This window comes from Diadema antillarum, unplaced genomic scaffold, assembly GCF_040938485.1.
Source record: "Diadema antillarum isolate AM-2024a unplaced genomic scaffold, OU_Dant_1.0 seq00000205_RagTag, whole genome shotgun sequence".
Taxonomy (NCBI): Eukaryota; Metazoa; Echinodermata; class Echinoidea; order Diadematoida; family Diadematidae; genus Diadema; species Diadema antillarum.
This window is the reverse complement of record NW_027271264.1, coordinates 2,560,457-2,582,837: the sequence shown is the minus strand read 5'-3', so window position 1 is coordinate 2,582,837 and position 22,381 is coordinate 2,560,457. Positions and strand designations below refer to the sequence as shown.

At 37.1% G+C, this 22,381-nt stretch overlaps 2 protein-coding genes across 2 annotated transcripts in view; one reads left to right on the top strand and one right to left on the bottom strand.

The window, feature by feature from the left end:
* LOC139728947 (homeobox protein engrailed-like) overlaps positions 1-7,909 on the bottom strand; it is a 72,224-nt gene extending 64,315 nt beyond the window's left edge. Inside the window, exon 1 of the mRNA XM_071639876.1 lies at positions 7,561-7,909. Within this exon, the coding sequence (XP_071495977.1) occupies positions 7,561-7,909 (349 nt within the window). The remainder of the gene's footprint in view (positions 1-7,560) is intronic.
* Positions 7,910-17,091: 9,182 nt separating this feature from the next.
* Positions 17,092-22,381, top strand: part of LOC139728946 (melatonin receptor type 1A-like) — a 55,276-nt gene continuing 49,986 nt past the window's right edge. The window contains exon 1 of the mRNA XM_071639875.1: positions 17,092-17,211. Coding sequence (XP_071495976.1) covers positions 17,092-17,211 — 120 coding nt within the window. The remainder of the gene's footprint in view (positions 17,212-22,381) is intronic.

Genomic DNA, 22,381 nt, shown 5'->3' with positions numbered 1-22,381 from the left:
TATGGAAATCGACAATTTTCTGTTGGACATCTAAGTATTTTCCTGCTAATCTACTAAGTTGTTTTCAGTGTGTTTAGTGCACAGTACACGACTTTACATTCACAGCACATGGCGATACGTCGACATTATTCATGTGTGTGTGTGTGTGTGTGTGTATGTGTGTGTGCGTGTGTGTGTTTGTTTGAGTGTGTGTGTGTGCATTCTGAGGGGAAAATAATATATCACCAGGAAAAATTGATAGGGTAAAACTGAGTCGTTCAAATCCTGAAAGTGGTGCAAAAACACTACAGGAGGACGTCAGGTATACGTATAGATTCCGATGTGTGTGTGTGTGTTTCTTATATTGAGTGAACGTGCGAATAGAAAGATATGGCAAGAATTATGATCATGAAGTTGATAAGGACGAAGATATAACTGTTTGATCGAATTTCCACACAACTGTTGTCAGATTATTTTTCTTATTTCTCGCAATAAAAATTAATTTGGTAATAGACATTTAATAATTATGCAAAATGATGGAATTTGGATGAATGCGAATTACGCTGGGCATGGAAGAAAACAATATTTGGAAATATAAAGATCGAAGATTCGATTGATTTCTTCTGCTATCGAATTGACGTTTCGCGTCTAAATGGAAGAAATCGTACGGTAACTATATATGACAATTAGATATGTGATCCAATGAGAGCTAAAAGAAAAAATAACTGTGATATAACATTAACGATTTTCTAGATATTGATATTGCCCCATAATCACGCAAAGCTATTGCATATCACACACATCAGAGTAAAATTGGAGACTATTGCGAGTAAAAGGTTGGTATTTGAGGTTTTTAATTTCGTCGTTATGAATGCGTTGATAATGTTTGTCTTTGGGGTATTTTATACACATGAAGTGACAATATGTATGTATCATATTAATCGTATTATATGTTTTCCGAATAAGCTGGAAATTAACTGTATCTTGTGAAGCATAAAGTTTTTAGGAGAAAAGCTTGAGTGTGAAAAGGCTGGGTATAATTTTTCACCAGTAATGCATTCAAACAGAAAAAAAAGAGAAAATATTCACACATACAAGTGTATACCTATATGCACAGAGCCATAGATACACGTACACAGTTTTTTTTTTCCAAAGTAACAAAGCATGATAATCAAAACTGTATGTACATGAGCAAAAAGCACTTTGTTATTAACCTTGTCACTTGCGGTTGCCACCCCTCCACCTTATTTAAGTTCTTAAGTTTTCTTTTCTCTGTCGTACAAAGAATATGACCCCCCCGGCGAGACGCATACGGCATATTGGTTTAAATACTAAAGATATTAAAATTTAATCAATGTTGCCATTCATAATTGTCTCATTCTTCATGGTCTTGCATGCGCTGTAACGAAGCATCTCGAACACGGAACTCGTAATTTCGTTAGACATCTGTACGTGACAAAACTATTCCCACAAAGCCCCGGTGGTCTGTGTTACATAGAATTAGTACTGTGTCGAGTGTCCACTCGCTAACAATTTTTTGGGAAAAAATCATAGCTATCAAGTATTAGTTTTCTTGAAAGTTCTTTAAAGATGCACCCCCATAAAATGTTATAACCGTTCTCAATTGTTATAGCCCCCTTGACGAAGTTTTTGAATCATCCAATTATGACTTCATTACCCGCTCATTATCGCATCTTGATGTTGGGACCTATGTCTATGGTAGTGTTTGCACACCACCCCGCGCAGCTCATAGCATCGTATTTAATGTGAGGTCATCGTAGATCAGCACGTCATCTATTCATAGAAGCAGAGAGCTAGATCAGGAGAAGTAGACTAAATAGTAAGAAAATAAAAAAGTTCTTATATCAAATATCCTCTCATTGTTACTGAAGACTGCTTGATACAAGAGGAAGAGGGAGATTGAAAGAGAGAGAGAGAGAGAGAAGGGGGAGAAGGGGGAGAATGGGTAGGCAATAATTAAATTATGGGACAACTTTTCAGAATTAGAAACAAATTGAGCAATAACGCTCGCCGAACAATGGACACATTGCTGTGGATTTTTTTTTATTATATTTTATTCATTTTTTTTTTACATAAAGTCAGCTGACGCGTTGTACAACGATGCCTGCGTATGAGCATGGCTATCCCCCCCGACGACATCCAATACGTTGACTAGAATCGACAGTTTGATTGCTTCGCGTCTGTTCTCCTTTATTGGCAGCACTTTGCGCTGTTAGCGCTTCGGCTTCCGATGAGTGAGTTTGTGAGTAACCCCTTCTGAGAGCTAAAGCTAACCGCCTGAGTCGAGGGCGTGTGAGTCTTGCCATGCATGCCCTGCCACTGTCGCTAAACTGCTGCGGCCGAGCGCCACTATTAAAATTGGGACTTTTCATCACCTATTTTTTGAACCTGCCTATACGACTTCTCGGACATTTTGTGAATTTGACCATCTCGGTGACGAATGATCAAACCACATACACACACTCACACACATAGTAAATGACGTGGGGCTTTGTCTGACAGGAGCACACAGAGGGTTTGTCATCGCTGGGAGAGCGAGAGGCTCAAGCTAAGTCCTCATCACCGGGATCTTCTACCGGGGTAGCACGCTGACAAGGGGTGAAATCCCGCCTGATACAGACCACTTAAAGCCCACTACTCTACACGATTGGTACGCGTACATCAAACCTCAGAGTCTGCTCGTTCGCTCTCCTGTATCTCAAAACAGAGAGAAATTGACACAAATCTACACACCTTCGTGCTCTGTCATTCTGTGAAAAAATAACAAAGTCAAGGGCTGAGGAGGGGAAAGCGGGGGGGGGGGGGGGGGGGGGGACGAGGGGGAGTGGGGATGTAGAGAGGAGAGAACGGGAAACGCGGAAAGGATTTCTTGGCGGGTATAATCCCACGTCTTTTGCCCTTCACGTAGCCGGCAGCAGATGCGTCAATAGTCATTTACACCGCGTGATTGTCGCAGCTAATCATGCTCAGCCGCCAGGCCAGGCCCCTTTCCTCGACGCTGAAGGCAGGAGACTCAAGCTTCCACCGCAAGCAGTCAGTCGAGAGAAAAAGGACAGAGAAATTGAGGGAGTGAGAAATAAGAATCGAGAGAGAGTGAGCAAGGTGGAGAGGGGTGAGACGACCGTGGGCCCCCCGTGACTGACAGGCAGGGAAGATCACGCGCTTGGCGATCTCCGCTTTGATTTCTCCACGTACCTGTTGTGGGATCTAGAACAAATACAATCTCATTTGCGAGATTTTCTATCATGCTACCATGCTACTGCTGATCGATCACACATGACAAACCCCCCTCTCCCTTCCATGCTCTTTTTTTCCCCTATATGGATCTATCTGTGTGTGTGTGAAGGTTCACGGTGGAGTGTATACCCAAAAAAAAAGAAAAAAAAAGAAAAGAAAAAAAAAGGAGAGGATGAGTAGATCGACGCAGGTGACGGCGTGACGGTAAAGCGATGAAAGGACCGCACGAGCGACAGCGCACATTGCCCGCAATATCACAAGCAGAGGGTTGTCGAGCTTGTACGGGATGCAGTGAAATTTGATTATTTCGACCATTGTCGCCTTATCCTCCTCGGGCATCGCGAAATGTGTTAAAGTTCAAAAATATCCGTAATCAATTTCACTACAAGGGATGACTTACTGTAGCACTCAAATGCCGACAATTTATAGATTGATGTAATGCATACTTCAAAAAAACTGGCATAGAAAACAAACATTTTTATCGCCCGCAGAACGAAATTGCAATAAACAAACATATCTAAAACAAAGAAATAATAGAATGAGAAGAGAAACGTGTTGTCAGCACTGAGATTGGATACAAACATAATCTGAGAGAATAGTGATAAGATACTACTAATAAAGGCATACACACACACACACACACACACACTCACACATAAATATACATGATATTATACATATATATATGTAGGTCTATATGCATATGTATACACACACTCTCTCTACGTGTGAGTGTGTAAACAATGATATATTTATTCATATGTATGTTAAATCATATGCTGCATAAGCTATTACACCTATCTAACCATCCTTCCATGCCCTCACCTTTTGATATATTCTTCCTCCTTTGGTCGGGTTGCGGAAAACATTAAAAACACTTCCGGGTAAGGAATGTAAAAGATGCTTTCTGCTTACATCATAAGAATTATTTTGGCTCCTTGATCTTCAGTTGAATGGTTAAAAACTCATTGACCTTCTCGACAATACTAGTACCTGATCCTTTCAACCATAGGCAAAACTTGTTTCCGGTATGACAGTCTTCAAATAAGCATGCAGAGACGATTTTATAGCGGTTATCATTATTTTTTAGGCTAAACAGATTCATCATAAGGCAGTGCACCTGTTCCAGACATGAATACTTGTATCATGTGTTTTCATATAGAGCGTTTCGGGTCAGCAATGTCCGGTCATTTTGGTTATCATTTTCATATTTTGTTTGTGGCATGTATACCTTAAAGGCATAATTTACCATTTGCACATGAAACAAAAACCCAGCATTAGTGTTTTTAGATACTTCTAAAATTTGAGATAGGGATAGAAACAATCACTGTAAAAATTTGAATCCCTGTAATCGATGTTAAGTATTGTTCAATACACAAAATGTGAACAATAGTAATAATAAAAATGTTCCAGAATAAACCGTCTACAGTTATGGTTGATTGAGAAAAAAATACTGATATCTCCTTATATTTTAGGCTCTATTGCGAAAAATTTATATGGTAATATGTTTTGATACAACAGACCTACACATATTCATCAAATGTGATATCTTGAAAAATTTTTTTAATCACTGCTCCCAAAGGTAAACAGAACCTTTAAGCATATTATAGGCCTATTCAAAACATGGGGTATAATAAAAACGGTCGCCATCAATGTCTCTTTTTCAGATTTGAAAATTCAGGTTTTTCTAGTCGTGGTATAAGGTTGACAGCATTATAAACATGAAAGAAATACATAAACTGGGATAGCATTATTATCACGAACACCACTATCATTTTCAAATTGATCGTATGTTACTTGTACTTGTACTTACAGTTATTTGATTTTGCTGGAAATAGATGTCATTGAACCTGAACCTGAACCTGAACCTCTCTGCTGCTCATTTACCCATGTCAGTGTTGGAAGTTGTTGCAATTTAAGGGTTTTTTCAGAAAGATTTCCCCTGTCAACAAGAAATAAATGCGCACGCTTTCCATTACACGTTTTTATGACCACAAAAGACATCAAAGCTTGTAGTGAGCCAAATTGTTTAACCTTTGACCGCATTTTGTCCTTGGACGCTTTTGTTTTGAATCGCACGTACAGAAATCACCCTATAATCAACGATCATTTCTAAAGATTACACAGACACAAGAGTGAAGTAGTGGAAATAAAACTTGCAGATAAAAAGACAAATGAAAAATGAAATGTGTGAATAAATTTATCAAATACGCCCACACAAAGTCATAGTTTTCAGCAGGTGAACTCGCCATAAGGTCAGAAGTTCACCCCGAAACGTAAAATACTCCTTTATAGACAAATTGATAGAAAACAAACCAACCAAACACCAATGAAATGAAAGGATATACACGCTAAAAGTGGCAAAGGAAAATTCGAAAATGATGGCCACATTTTAAGGAAGTTATGCGGTGAGAATGGATTATTGAATTAGGTCGTCGGTCGCTGGGAGAAAGGGGGAAAAAATCACGCGCCATTTTTCCCCTCCGCCATCGCGAAGAGCAAAAAGAAAAAAAAATATCGAAATGATAGACACAAACTACAGGAAGATCGTGTCTCGCTACTCTTCGCGGCTGATTCGACACGTGTTTCTCATCTGCCACTCACAATGCAAGTATATTCGGCCGTATAATAGCGGTATATCACACGGGAACTTTCGAGGGAAGAGACGGAAATATTGCCTCAGAACGTTTGCTGATTTGTGTCGCATAGAGTCAGGTAAAACAAATGCGATTGCGGCTCTACACCTTGCCAACGTACTGCTGTTGCTATCATGTCATTATTACCACAAAAAGAGAACGTTAAGCTTCCATTGGTCCACTTCCGTTAAGGCAGAGGTGTGCTACACATACATAGCGTACAGAGTAGTCATAACACATAATACATCGTGTAGCGCAGTGAAAGCAAAATTGTTGAAAATACACGTTGAAAAAATAAAGGGGATTCAAATTTACGTACACCGGTAATAGTTTTTTTTTTTTTTCATCTGTGTCTGATGTCTAGGTTCATTATGATAATCCCATAGGAAGCGGGGCTGGAACATTTTTCACCTTACATCCATTGCTCAAAGTATTTTCTGCTTATCCTACAAACCATACCTAATTATAGGGACAGTGAAGTAAAATTGATTATCTGCTGTACTTTACAGCAAGACATGGCAGCAAACTTTTTTTAGTGATGTTAATTTATATCTGGCAATGTTAATCAATATTTCACGTTAACAATGTTAACGTAATGCATTCATCAATTAACAAGAAATCGGCCCATTCCCTTTACTAACCTGCATAAACAATCAATGATAATTGAACTTACTTTCTTCCGAATGATATAGAAAATAATAAAGAAAAGGCTTACTAGGTTGATAATCTTGTAAGTTCAAATATTTTGGCAAGATTAAACACTCCGATAATGCATCAGCCTTTCATCATGTTCACTGAGAAGATGAAAATAGCTTCGGCTTGTCATAAATTCCTTGATTTGAAAATAACCCATAATTCTGCAGATCATTGCAACGTTTTATCAAAATTTTGAGAAGTGGAAGCTCAAAAAAAAAATTTTAAAAATACATATATATATATGTATATATTTTTCCCGCTTGTCAGATGGATGATATATTTTGCTTATCAGAGATATGCCCTTTGGGTCAATGGTTCAATAATTAGTATCGACACAATCAGAGAAAAAGAAATTGAAGACGGAATTCGAATCCATCATTTGCTTGGATGTTAAGACAATCAAAAGAAGATTTGGCCGTTGATAACTCCTTAAGAATTACACGCCCTAACAATTAATGATATATCTGTAAATGTGTCTGATTGACAGTCACGTTTGTATCAATATTGACGTACAGCGATGGTATGTGAACCACGGTTTCGCGGTTCACGCACCATCACTTAACTTGCTCTGATGGAAAAGTAACTAGTACAGTTGGCTTTTGTAAATGTTGGTTGAGTAACAGAATGTGTCATGATAAGTATCGGGAAAATAGTGAACTATCTCTGTAACGGAAAAAAGGACAAGAAAGACTGTAAACACAACGCAAAAGAAATACGACTGTTTCTTCAGCATTACTGCAACGCGGTATTGGTTCTTGGAATGACACCCACTGTCAGACTTAATGCGTGGGTCCAACAGCCGAAACATGACTGTGGTAGAACGATGTTCTGTTGAGCATTTCACAACACATATGACACATTAGAGAAGCACATAATCGTGATAGAAAATTTGTTGACATTGTTAAACTCACGTGATTAATCTGGTAGTAAGTAGAAAAGACAGCATTCATTGTAAAATATGTAACAGTCTCACTAGAGAAAGATAGTTTACCTGAAGACGGTCTGTCTGAGTAGCGTGTGCAGTACACCCACGCGGGCCACTGGGTCGCTGCAATCTTGGGAGACGCGTTCTCCCCGCCGCCCAGCGGGTGTGCTTCGGCGGCGATCTTGGCGCCGTGCCCCCTGTCGGGTGGACCGACGTCTGAATCATCGTCCTGCCGATGGCTCTTGCTCGTCTTCTTCGAGCCTCCGAATTCCGGTCCGAGGATCGTCTCGATAAAGAAGTCCGTGAATCGCGTCTTGACGGCGAGCTCATTGCCGGGATGCGATCGTGGTACGTGGGGAATGCCCAGCGGGGTCGGTGATCGCTGCTCGCGGCCGCCGAGAGATAAGGCTGACATGATGGCAACCACCCGCCTGTTCCTCGGGACGAGATGGTTACCTTTCCAAAACTCTTCTAGTTAGAGTCTCTTCGTCGCCGATTCGAAGGAAACTTGCAGCGATGAAAATTGAAACTTCACGCCAAATTTTGATGTGATACTATAGTATAGAGATAATGTGGTGGTTGGGTTATCGATGTCGGCAAATCTTGATAGTTCGAAATATTCCGCACTGAATTAAAGACGACAGAGTCACACCAGAAAGGGTGAGTAGGCGTTGAAGAAGAATAAGTGATAAGTTGTGTGACACCAGGACTACACACACATACACACACACCAATCACCGTCTTAAGAATAGAGTCCGCTCTGTGCGGTCCGTGCCAAAATACTCGAAATTAGACTTGAGCTGTATTTGTTTTAAATGTCGGTCCAACCTTACCTAAGGTGCATGGCAGAAGGGGAGAGAGAGGGATAGAGAAAGTGAGAAAAAATGGACGGGGAGTGGGGTGACGGCGAGAGATAGAGACGCAGGACAAAAAAAGTAATAAACGCGAAAGTTTGTATGGATCGCAGCGCCGATGGAAATGGACAAATCACCTCCCTCGTTAGAAACCAAGATCCCAACACCCTACCCCTCCATCTGGCGTAGACAACGTTGGGCCGGAGTCGATGAACGCGCCGTCCAATGGGAACTGGAATAGACCGTGACGTCATGCGTATTTCCGCGGTATCTGAAAATCTGATTTTTGAAACACCTGACAGGAAAAGTCTCGGTAGAAGTCACAATCGTCCCGCGGGGGGAGAGTGGGAATCTCCGAGCCACATCACATCTATAAACTATTGGCATTCAACTAAATACATTTCCATCTTCATTTCGCACAAATAGGACAGTTCTGTTTCATTCCCATCTCTCTCTCACTCTCTCTCACTCTCTCCACCGATCTCTCTTTCACCGCCAGTCAGCGCCCGACATGAGGGAATTGCACGGTGAAAAACTAGTGGATGACAACCTCTTGAAGCGTGTCGAAACAACAATGGTACTTCTCTCCCCAAAACACATTTCTCGCTTTGCAGATACACGACATGGCTGATATACCTGTCCTCATCGTAAGACATCCTTTGCAATTAGTTTATTTTTCATGATATGTTATCCACTTTATTATCAATGGTGGTTTCATATTTTGATAAGGAGTAAGAGATAAGGACAGACAGTTCACCAACACACATTGGCAATGAAAATGAGTACTACTTGAGAGTTTATCGCTTTCCTTTATGTTAATCACATGGTCTCCATAAACTGCTTTCGTTTTAATAGAGACAAACAGTATTATGTGAAACATGACACGAAAGCCATAAGATTTTTCTGCAGCCAAAACAACCGAATTAGAAGAAACATCGCCGTTTCATCGCCGTCATCAAATAGTTAGTGATCTGGAATTCTATGGCAAAGAGGAGTTTGCAACAGATTATGCTCTTTGTGGAAAAAAAAAACAAAAACATCAAACAGTACGGTTTAAAGAGAGGCTGCATGAAAACGGGTTTCTGCTGCACAGAACCTTGATACACTGGAGCTGAGCAAACAGTATCAAATGGTTAAAGGGATAGTACAGTATTGGTGGAGATGAGAATTGGGCTTTTAACTTTTTGCGAGATACCAAGAAAACACTTATGAAATAGTACAGAGCATACCATTTTAAGAGGAATTCAAAGTTTATTTGTTGAAAATCAGGTTTGGAATGACTGAAACATCCAAAAACAAAGTAAAACAAAGCGATCGTAATAAAAGTGTGGGTCCCATACTTTATTAGAATCGCTCTGTTTCGATATCTCAGCCATTTCAAAACCAATTTTCATCAATTAAACGTTGAATTCCTCATGGAATTACATGCCCTTTCATATTTCATAAGAGGTTCCTTATTATCTCACCAAAAAATGTCAGAAACCTGAAATTAGGTCTCAACCAAAACTATACGATCCCTTTATAGGATAACCAGCAAGTTTCTTACTATCTATTAGGCCAAGTTTCTTACTATCTGTGAGGCCAAGTAAGTTTCTTATTGTCTATAGGCCAAGTAAGTTTCTTACTATCTATTAAGCCAAGTAAGTTTCGTTTAGCTTTGTGAACTTTCGACATGAAATGGGATTCGAAAGAAAACCTACAGCTTGTACATAAAGACACGTTTCAGGAATTATGAGGCAGGCATGTAAAAAGCTCACGCAATAACTTTCTCGAACACTTTCGGATACAATATGGAGAAACTTCGTCGTCTTACATCTTACTCCACAAATCCATTTATTGCGTTTCTGCTCTTCACATATATAACTGATCCATCGTTATACCTAATTAGTAATATGTGAGTACAAAACATAGGAATACAGTTTATGATATAAAATGTAGAGAGAATGAATTTATGCCATGATGCAAATTATGGTAATTAAGTTACCATCAGTTGTGTGCATAAACAGATATTCCTGACAGGCCTTAAAATGTAAAACTACATAGTGGAAGGAGATATATAGTCAATCACGAGTATATGGAATTGCACCACGTTCCTCATTTACTAGACTTAAAAACGCTCAATAAAAAGCAAAAACAAATACAGTCGAGCAGAATAAAATTTTGATACCAGCAATATTTATAATGATATGATTGTCAGGTGAAACTTAAAACAATAATCGTTTTGAATTAAATAAAAGAAAAAAAGGGGTTGATTATGGAATTATGGTGAAAGTCAGAATACTCAGCCTAGAGCTTGAAAATAGATATAAATAAGGAAACCAAGCCAAGCAAAGCAAAGCAAAAATCGATTGCATTATTACAAGGGTACTCGATGCAAGGAAGAATTGAAAGAAATCCTAAACTAAAAAATGACACCAAAAGTCATAAAAGAATATGTCCGTGATCACTTACAATAGTAGAAACAGAGTATGTTTACAATGGTATGTACTTCGTATGTACATCGATGTAAAGTCATAGGGGATCATGATGCAGAATAAAAAAATTAACTCGTTAAAATACCTCTGAACCGTAAATGAAATTTATTGGAGCATATTTGGCTTGGCAGCAGTTTGTAACAACTTGGAGTCAATCATGTGATCAGCTTTCCTAGAAAGTGCTTCAGAAAAGAGTCCTTAAGTCCTTTTTTTTTCTTTAGAAGGTTCATATTGAATGCGGTATTTAAACATATAGCTTTTGACCAATTGAAAAAGAAAAGAATCAATTCCTTTGCAACTAATTGACAAATTGCCCTCTTGACATCGATGTAGATAAGCACTGAATTGATCAGTGTTTTAGTAGTAGCTATGATAAAAGAAATCATGGACGTACGTACTCGAGCAGGAATCGAACCTACGACCTCCTGATCTCCGGACAGGCGTCATTCCAGTGTTTTTGTTGATCATATCAGTAGTTTAACTGTCAATGGCATACGATGCGTCAATCAACAGAATCTTGGTTAGGACGATTTTCATTGGCGTTTCCAAAAAAGAATGAAGAAAAATAACAGTAAAAATAACAACATATATAACAAATATGAAGATATTCAATTGGCTTTGTGAAAGCGATTACGGTAATACAAATCCACACAAGTCAACATGCATTTGCATGGCATATAGGTTCGTTGCATCGTCTATAGAAACGCGATTATTTGAATAATGATTAATTTCTTTATCATATCTTAATTCATGTTCTTTTGACAGTCATTGGATGACACTGAATCACTTCAGGTTTTTTTTTTTCATATTTTTGAATTGTGTTTGAAAGTACTGAAACTGAAAGGAACTGAATATCATACGTATTACTCTGTGTTCAAAAATTCGGTCTAAGTCTTGTCTAATCCCTTCTTTCACACAAAAATCGTGTAACCTTTTTTTTTTTCAGTTGATTGTGAAATTGTTACAAAGTAAGAAGAAAAAAAAACGACCCAAACAAACCAACACATACTAAAATATACTATGTATGTAATAAAATTATGCTGGTAACACTACACGAGCACACAGTCGACTGATTCAACCGCAAATTGAAAAAAAAAACCACAACACCCTAAAACACTCAATTAGTATGATGAGACCTTACACCATTTCTACAACAGGCAGTGTATTTGACACCGAGATGGAATCATCCGTGGATGTACTTCTTTCTTTGCAATCACGCAGACAGATATGTATGATAATAATGAAAAGAAAAAAAAAAACTCTACGAAGCAATCTAACCTACCTTTTCCAGGCATGTCGGCACATCGCGCCCCCACATGGTGACTTTTGCTCAGTGGAGAAAAAAAAAATGACTGAATAGAACACGACCATAGTCCTCGTAGCTAGTGCGTACAAACAAAAAGCTTGACTACTATAGTAATATTGAAACGAGGACTTAAAGAAAAATGAACCGAAAAAAACATGTATGGAAAACTACCAGAAATCACACCACAGAATGACAAATAAACATCAATAGACAATTTATTATCTAATCCTGTAAGAGTTCTCAAACCTAAGTGCGTGTATAGTGGTTATGCCGCGTGTATATCTCTCCATTATAGTATTAAATGTTTACAAACCAATAGACCGAAGGTTCCTGATTTATGTGTGTGTGTGTGTGTGTGTGTGTGTGTGTGTGTGTGTGTGTGTGATGGTGTGTATGTGTATGTGTGTCTGTGTCTGTGTCTTTAAGACTGTAGTGTTGATTAAAGGCTCCTTGATTAAAGGCATTTGCAGATGAAACAAAAACCCAGCTGTACTGCTTCAAAATGGTTCTAAAATGTGAGTTAGGGATAGAAACAACCAAACTAAATATGTCAATCCGTATAATCAATGTCAAGTATTGTTAAATATACAAAATGTGAACAATAGTTGAAATAAGATTGTTTCTAGAATAAACCGTCTACAGAATATGGTTTATTTAGAAAAATAGTGATATCTCCTTATATTCTATGTTTTATTGCGAAATTTTTACATGGTAAGCTGTTTTGTGATACAACTGACCTACACATGTGCATCAATGTGATAACTCGGACATTTTTGAAACTACTGCTCCCAAAAGTAAACATTACCTTTAAGACAAAGTGTTGGTTTTTTTTTCTCTTCAATTGACATTTAGATTTCAGACTTAGTTTTATAGGTCGCAGCTATATCAAATGCAACTCGCGAGAACAATTTAAAGGACAAGTCCACCTTCATGAAGATGTGGATAGAGTGAATGCAACTATGTCATCAGTGAATGTTTGGGGAAAATCGGACAGTCCGTTCAAAAGTTATGAATTTTTAAAGTATCTGCGCAATCACCGCTGGATGAGAAGACTACTAAAGTGTATGATGTCACATGCGTAGAACATTATAAGGAAAATAAAAAGAGAATTTTACAAAACTTTACTTTTTGAATAAAGTGCACATTTCCTCAACTTTTTACACACATATGTTAAGGGTAATATTATTCACCTTGCCTTCTGAAAGAGAGAAGTCGAGTGTTCCTTTGTTATGCGAGAAAAGTGAAAATAATTTATTATGTTGAATTGTCTTTATACTTTCTTTATATCGTTGTACACAATACTCATATGACATCACAAGCTATAGTAGTCTTCTCATCCAGCCGTGACAGGACAGAAACTTCAAAAATTCATGACTTTTGAACGCATTGTTCGATTTTCCTCAAACTCTCTCTGATGTGTTCTACTAATATTGCTGCATTCACTCAACCCATATGTCTATTAAGTCATGTAGGCCTACTAGTTTTCATGAGCGTATGGGGTGACTAGACACGATCAACAAGGGGAAAATAATCCATCCAAATGAGCGAAAAACGATGGCTTTTAAAACATAGTAATAACAATAAAGGACATTTATATTGCGCAGCTACTATAATAATATACTCTAATATAATAGTATATTATATAGTAGAAGTATTTTCGTGCTGTATGATTATTTACAGATTTTTGGGCTTCTTGAAGAAATAACATAAGAAATCAATGGTTCATAGTCCTCTACGAACCCAAGCAACTGATGCGAGTTCATTTTGACTTGACACAAACGGAACAATTTAAGAATAATACATGGAAACCAGATTGTTGCCCTGGAGAGGGAGGGACATGGAGGCAGGTGAGAGAGAGAGGGAGGGGGAAGAAAATGTGTGGCAACATTACAAACATTTCTTCAACTTCAACCCCATCCCTAAACGAGTCTCTTACGGCACCCCATTTACAATTCGAAACAAAAATCTTTGCATTCCTAAATTTATTTCCCCTATTTGAAAGTGACTTTGCAGGAAAAAAAAAGAGTATTTAAATTTGAATGCAAATATCAAAGCAAAATAAATAAAGAAAAATAGTTACAACATATTCACATGATTGTTGTGACAAAAAAAAAAGAAACATGAGAGCAGAGACGCAGCTTAGTAAATAAGGCATGGGACTCTTAACAAGAGGGATTCTGACCTTGAATCCCATCCTGCCTGAACGTCTTATGAACAGGTTGATGTTTTATCCAGAGTGATATGATATTATATGATACTTCGATTATATTGAAAGGTATTGAAAGGTATTTATTGAATAACATCCTTTGCAGCCCGCAGACTGAATTGCGGACTTCTTGCAAGCATCAGCATGAATTAAAACCATAAAGAAATATGAACTTTTGCAGAGTAAAGTTAACCTTTACCATTAACAAAACAAAAATCAAATATTACAATTACAATTTCTAACACCTCTGTCCTTATATTCATAAATAATCTCTATTGTTTATACAAATAGCCTTACTAAGATCATCTTCTTTTTCATCTACTCTTCTTCTTCTTCATATTTTTTTTTCGGCTCCGTACATATAAACTTTACCATTATTAAAATGAATTACACATTGATTGCCTCATTTCTTACATCTGCTGCTCTAATATTGTCTGCGACATTATCGGGGTATCATAGTCATAGGTTGCTTTAATTGTCCTGTTAAAAACTATTTAAAATATTAGCTGGTACTCGTTTTAAACATACAACATGGCTTTAAAACAAATTACAGAGACTGTCTCGAAGGCAACCACAATATAATGTGAAAACTGGGTTAAAGACAAGAATTATCATTCTACATCAGTAACGCATACTTGCTAGATATTCTCAGTGTAATTTAGCAGATCATAGGTATGGATAATGAACTGTTATCCTCCATAAGGTGCAGTTTTATTCGCACATTCAAGTTGGCTTTGAAAATTACAATATACTCAGACAAACAAGATGGTAGACTTCTGAATAAAAACACAAAAAGACCTGAAAACTGAAAACTATGGATTAAGATTGTGTTTACATAACAGTGATCTCGATTGGACCTTCATACAAATCTTCACAAAATTTGTCTTTTTGAATTCCAATCAGAAAGAATCCTTCTCATCAGCTTTGTTGTTGTTGGCAACGGTGACTATATAGTGACGTCATAAGCCCCATAATTTCCTCTTGTTCTCTTTGCACAAACCAATGGGATAGTCGGAAGGTGATGACGAGACTTCAGCTTATAGTGATATGAATATTGGGTGCAACCAATAACACGTTTCGTGAAATCATACGGAACGTTAAGATCCATTAATATTCATCTGTTGAGTTCGATGTTGATAGAAATCTTTAAGACTGTGTATCGATTTTCCATCAATTTGAAACATTTCAGATTTAATCTAATTTTAAAAAAAGCAAATTATGATAATATTATATGTGATAATTTGATTAGGCTACATCTTTAAAAATATTCATGTAACGAGTGCAGTGTAGTAAGAAAAACTTCATTTTCTCTGAGATGACCTTACGTTCAAACTAAAATGAAAATGACGTTTAGCTGTTTTTGCATCCAAACTCTTAATTTCTTCCATTTGATTCATTTTTTCACTACATCACTAATATCAACTTCAAAATGGCGTGGAATTACACTTTAAGCTTTCGTAACATCGAGCCGGTTACTTTTCCTAGCACCACCATTACATTTCTCATCTTGATATCTAACATGAACAGTTTAATAAAAGAGCCTGACACTACCCGTACTTTTCCACAGACTACACGTTCGTAAAATCGTGCGGAATACAAAATTTTATTATGACATCACTGCAGAGTCTCTCTCACACTAAAACAACAACAAAATAAAAAAGTGCAACGCACACCGGAAGATGGATCAGAAATTGGTTACAATTTTATTACTCTTTTTTATTTTATTTCATAAAAACCGTCACTGCGTCAATTGCAGCAATAACAAGTCTAACTATACATTAAATTGCTAAGAAAGATATTGAACAACAAAAGAATAACCAAGTGACGTGCTTGTAAGGGTCACTTCTTAAAGACTTGTGAACGCATTCGAATATGCGCCTAATCAAATTAACTCTAACTTCATTATGCAGGTATAATTATGTACACGCTTTGGCACAGCTTAAAGCCACGCCGATGTCTGGAAAACAGTGTGATATTATAGTCAAAACATTCGCACGGTAGTTCGCGCGAATAGGTGTTATGAAATGGTCAATGAACTTTCGCAGGTTTCTAAAAACGATCGTTCCGTTTCCTCGCGCATTGCGCGTGAAGGAGGATTTGGTTTCCATCTCAACTTCACTTGGCATGCTAATTTAGCGTTCTGCCTTCTTTCTATCTTGCTCCACGCCAGAATTCTCAGCCTGCCCATGATCTACAGCGTGGTCTGTCGTCAACCCAAACGATCTGCGCTTCCCGCGATGACTTGTCTGCGAGTTCCACTTTGATTGCTGCGGAGTTCGGTTACAGTTTATCGACGCTTGCAGTTGTTGGTGTAGGGCAAGTTGGAACGGCAGTCCGTAAACACGCCGCGGACGCACTTGTTGCACGCGGCGGCTGAAACTGACGCTGTTCTCTCAAACCGCACGTAGATCTCTTGGCGCGGTGGTCGCGCGCGTGCAATGCCAGAGGTCGTCTCTGAAAGAGGAAAAGACAGACGAAGAAGAAAAGAATATCAGAAGAAATCAACTCAGCGTCCTATCTACGGCAGTGAGGTAGGAATCCCAGCTCCCAGTGGATGTAGCGCTTGGAAACTTCTGTGAGACATTATTCTCGTCTTCTTTTCTTTTTAGGGAGAGGAAGCACGACTTAAGCGGTCTCGAGAAGGAAAATGCCGCCCCTGACGACTTTCGCTAGAGGCCAAAAGCGATCAGCCACGGTCGGTTGAGCTTCATTACGGCTAAGCAGGAGAGCGGTGAATTGGAAACGTCCCAGGGCTCGATGGTTTCCGCCGGGCCGTGCCATACGATACACCGCTTCGGTCCCTTCTCACTCACCGGGACGTGCGGGGTTGGAGTGCGGGCAACGCTACGCAAAGATGCGTACACGCAAGACGTCGAGGTGCGGACGTTCCCGCGCTTAAAAGCCTTCTACATTCTCTGTATAGCTGCAGCCTCTGCCTTGAGGTGATGTGGCGCTTAGCGTCTGTTTCTCCAATCACTTCCCACTTCAACTCGGTACAGACACGAGATCGCTGAAAACCTGACTTCACAACAATGGGATATCTTTGAAAATGGTCGGTCAACTCAGCTTGGGGAGGGGGGGGGGTGATGTTACACACGGAGAGAAACAATAACAAAAGTTCATAGTCAGGATATTTTAAACTTTTACACTTTGTTCACGGTACATGCCCCTTTTTTCTGGGGCCCTGCATCGTAAACCCTTCATTAACATGACGGATTTTTTCATTTCCTTTAGAACATGCATTGGGTCAAGAGAACATGTAGGCGACGGAAATACAAGCCATGTCTCTAAACATCAAACCCATATGCGTTTGACATAAAGCGGTATAGAGAAAGGAGGAAAAACATCTACAGGGAATAGTCTGTTTAAACGATAGGCCTAAACTGTGAGTACCAGCAAAAGCTGATTCGTTTATGCTGTATAACTTGATATGATGATATAAAGATAAAATGCTGAAGTATAGGAATGAACTTCATATGGTACTGGGCACAGCGAGTTTGAAGTTTAACTATCAAAGCAGGCGGGAATTAACCCTGACACCATTATATACTACTCAAACGGGAAAGTGATTATTGGAAACTTGAGGAGTTAACAGGCAACGAGTGAGAGAGACGGGTACATTTTTTAAGTACAAGAAGATACTAATGAATATTTCTTCCTATTTGGACTTGCTGATAAAAATTAGGATCATGATGATAATGATTATAATAATGATCACAATGATGGTAAGATTAATTACAATAATTACACAATATTTATACAGAGATTTGATTTTGTGTAACCAGGTACATGTATTAACAAATATCACGCCGTGTTCAGACTTTGTTGGAAATGAAATAAATGAAATCAAAGGAAAGGAAAGGAAAGGAAAGCATTCTTGGGGTACAATTCATAGAAAAATAGAAATAAATTAGCACAATTCTATAAGAAACATATTCAATTTAATTCAGGCTTTATCTTCACCTCATTATATATCTAAAAATAAGTGTGTATAATAAGCAATTACAAAATTTGATATAAAACAGTGCAAACATTGAAGGAACAAAGCGAGATTATGACAAAAAAATAAAAGGAAAACAGATAATCTAACAAAAGGTACATAAAGATTACAAGCTCGATATCAAAGTTTTGTGTGGGTTAATGATCGGAAAAAAAGTATGTGCGTAGAAATCCCACAAAGGCTTGTACTGTTGCACATAAAGATAAGAGTGAAAGGCCTATGTATTCATATAACAGAGACGAACCAAATTTATCAGTGCGTACTAATCAACATTCTTTTATATCGTCTTTTAGAAATATCATTAAGTTGGGTATTACATTTACTGGAAACTAAAATGTTCCAAAAGCCAAGACCAGTGTGACGCATTCTTTATTATGACTTTATATGACATACCTTCTTCTTTTTTCATTTATTTCATTTCATTTCATTTCACACATGCATGTTCACATGCATGTTTTTTTATTTTCATTTCCAATCAAACACAGGTAATACACTTTGACATGATTACATATATTGGAACATAATAATACATATTGGTTCTTAAAAGAACTTCATGGAAATGGAAATTGAGGGGCTGCTAAAAAGCGAACTTGTAGATTGCAGTCCCCTCACTTACGTTACATTACTACAATACATTAATTATATATGACTTTATAACACAATACAACGATACATGTACCGTACAAGCTAATCATTGAAAGTATACAGTTTTCATTCAATCGAATCGGATGGTTACATGGAGTATACGCTTTCACATGTATACACATACACATAGACATACACATACACATACACATACACATACACATACACATACACATACACATACACACACATACACACAAGCATACACACTTACCCACATACACATACGCACACACACGCACGTACACACACATGTATGCATCCACATACATTGTGCACACACAGAAGAGAGTAGGGAAAGAGAGGGCGGGAGGGGGAGAGGGGGAGTAGAGAGAGCGAAGGGCAGGTCAACATTCTCGATGCAGGGTGAAGAAAAAAGAACAACAATTCCAAACAGTCAAACTAATCATGGGGTACATATGAGCTAATCAAATATTTCTTTAAATTACTAGAGAATGATTTCAAACTAATGGAATCTTTTATATTTTTCTCAAGGGAATTCCAAAATTTTGGGCCACTGTAGATAAACGTGGATTTTGTAAATAGAGTTCGGGTAAGGGGCAAATGATATTCATCTGTTTGACGAGTGGGGTATTTATGAATATTTTTATTCTTATTAAACATATTTTCAAAAACTAAAGGAAGTGAATTATTATACAAACTGTATATAAATTGACCAAGGTAATAATAATACAAATCCCTTACTTTCAAAACCTTATTCTCTACAAATAATCCGTCAGTATGGGAATATTTGGAGGTATTACATATTACTCGAAGTGCTTTTTTTGTAACAAAAATAATCTATCCAAATAAGTTGAATATGTATTTCCCCATACTATAATTCCATACGTTAAATAAGGTAAAATTAACGTTGAATATAACATTAGCAACTTTTTAACAGAAAAACAAAACTTTACTTTATTAATTACACCTATGTTACTGGAAATAGTGCGGCATATACAATCTATATGCTGTTTCCAAGAAAGCTTACTGTCTACAGTTATACCAAGAAATCTAACAGAATAGACCTGTTTTATCACTTCATTTTCAAAAATTATATCATGTGGCAATTTATCAAGGGTATTACTAAACAACATCACATTTGTTTTCTGCAAATTAAGCGATAATCTATTTGCTCTTAACCATTGCATTATCTTGTTCAATTCTATATTCATGACATCAACTAATGTATGAGGATTTGAATGAAAAAAGAAAAGATTAGAATCATCTGCAAATAGTATAAAAGAAAGAACATTTGAAGATTTTGGAAAATCATTAATGTAGATAATAAAAAGTAACGGCCCTAGTATACTTCCTTGTGGAACTCCACAATCAACTGAGCGCAAAGAAGATTTTTCATTGTTTATACAAACAAATTGTTTTCTGTCTTTCAAATAGCTTGTGAACCAGTTTTCATCATTTATCAGTTGAATAACTCTTCCGATGGAAGTAGTTTGACGATCTCGTATAATGGTTATGTAAATCAGAATTTACAGAATATTTTTAACAGATATGGGCCCTGTTTTATGGAGAGTTATAATTGATTATATAGTTGATTTCTATTGTATGTCTGTGGCATCCTGTGTGGTAAGGAAAGTTATAATAGATTATAATTATCTTTTGATAAAATGGGGCCATGGTGTCAAAGTTTTAGTTTTAGATAGTGTTGCATAAAAAAAAATGCATATTTTCAAATCTTGAAATTTTAGGGCGCGTCATGATTTAAACGGTTTAGATTTTGGTGCTCTACGATCTGATTTTGTGCATACTAAATTTAGAATTGCTTTCTTTTGCAGTAAGAAGAGTTTTTGAATTAATTTGGCAAGAATAGGTATGTTCCCACATGGAATTACAGTAAGGTAAAATAAAAGATGAAATATGAGCTTTATAAAGAGCAAACAAAATTCAGGATTCCAATAAAACGAGAGATTCTTGTACAAGCAGAATCAGTATACGATCATTGAAACTCAATTTACTATTTAAAGCAACGTTTTAAAAATTAACAGATTTATGATATTTCAAATGTATTTCATCAATTTTCAGGGTCATATTATATTGCACACCTTCCCTTTTGAAAAATACACATTTTGTTTTACTTATATTCAAAGAGAGTTTACTTCACCTAAACCAATTATATGCTTCAGCAAAATTTCCATCCACAGATTGAAAAAAAAAATTAATATCATTACGAGAGATAAGACGCGAGGTATCATCTGCATATGAAATAAAATGAGATTCGTGACAAAAGCATATATGACACAGTGAACAGCGAGAGAAAATAAGACGGAAGTGCTGATTGCTAATTGTTGCATCAAGTCGACAAACACATGTCTTTCAATCGTTTCCATGCTAATGACCCACCAGGTTCAAGCGTTCTCGTTTGTGTGGTTTAATGGTGTTTCTATATTTTGTTTTGTCATTCATTATTTCACGGTAGAATAGAATCCACTATCTAATTTAAGCCCCATTTGGGTAATTTTTAAAGTCGTATTTGAGGTTGCAGAATATTATCAGAAGCCTCTATAGCCTCTTTTATCTGATCCCTAGACTGCTGGCGAATTTCAGAAGGTTGAAATGAATGTTTATGTGAAAAAATGGTGAATATTCACATCTTCTCTACCTTAAGATAATTTGATGAATTGAACCAGTTCCATTACACATTTATCTAACTGAGGATACACAATCCAATTCACTGCTGGAAGTTTAACAGAGGATTCCGGACCATTTGAAAATTAGTCTTATTAAAAAGAAACAAATTACATTAGCGCAACAATTGAAATTTTACGAAAATCGGATGAAAATTAAGAAAGCTGTAAAATTGCTAAGTTTGGCTAATTTTCATGATACATTTCCTAAACAGTAACATAGATGCAAATATTGAATTGATGATGTCATCCCCCTCATAATTTGCCGTATAGAGTTTGCACATAAATTTTTGAAAAATACATTTTTTTTTTCAAACGCAATCATGCCCAATACAGTTTCAAATCTTGGTATATCTAACTGAACATTATTTTGAAGCTATTCAACCAGGAATAGCATTACTTTTTTTGCAATTTCTCAGCAGAAAAACAAATAAATTCTGCCATTTTTTTTTTTACTTGATTACTTTAAAAATTGTTAGGTTACATCATCGCAGTCATTTGTCTATATGTATATTAATAGCGACTACTCAAGAACAGTTTTGTAAAAATTAGCAAATCTTTAAGATTTTATAGCTTCCTTACTTCTCATCCGGTTTTGACCGAATATTCACTGTCGGACTGTTATGCTTGCAATATTTTACTCTTTCTTTTCAGACCACTTTTTTTTTCTCAAACTGAATTCCCCTTCAAAGATATTGCATTGTTTTGGTTGAGACCTAACTTCAGGTTTCAAACATTTTTGGATGAGAAAATGAGA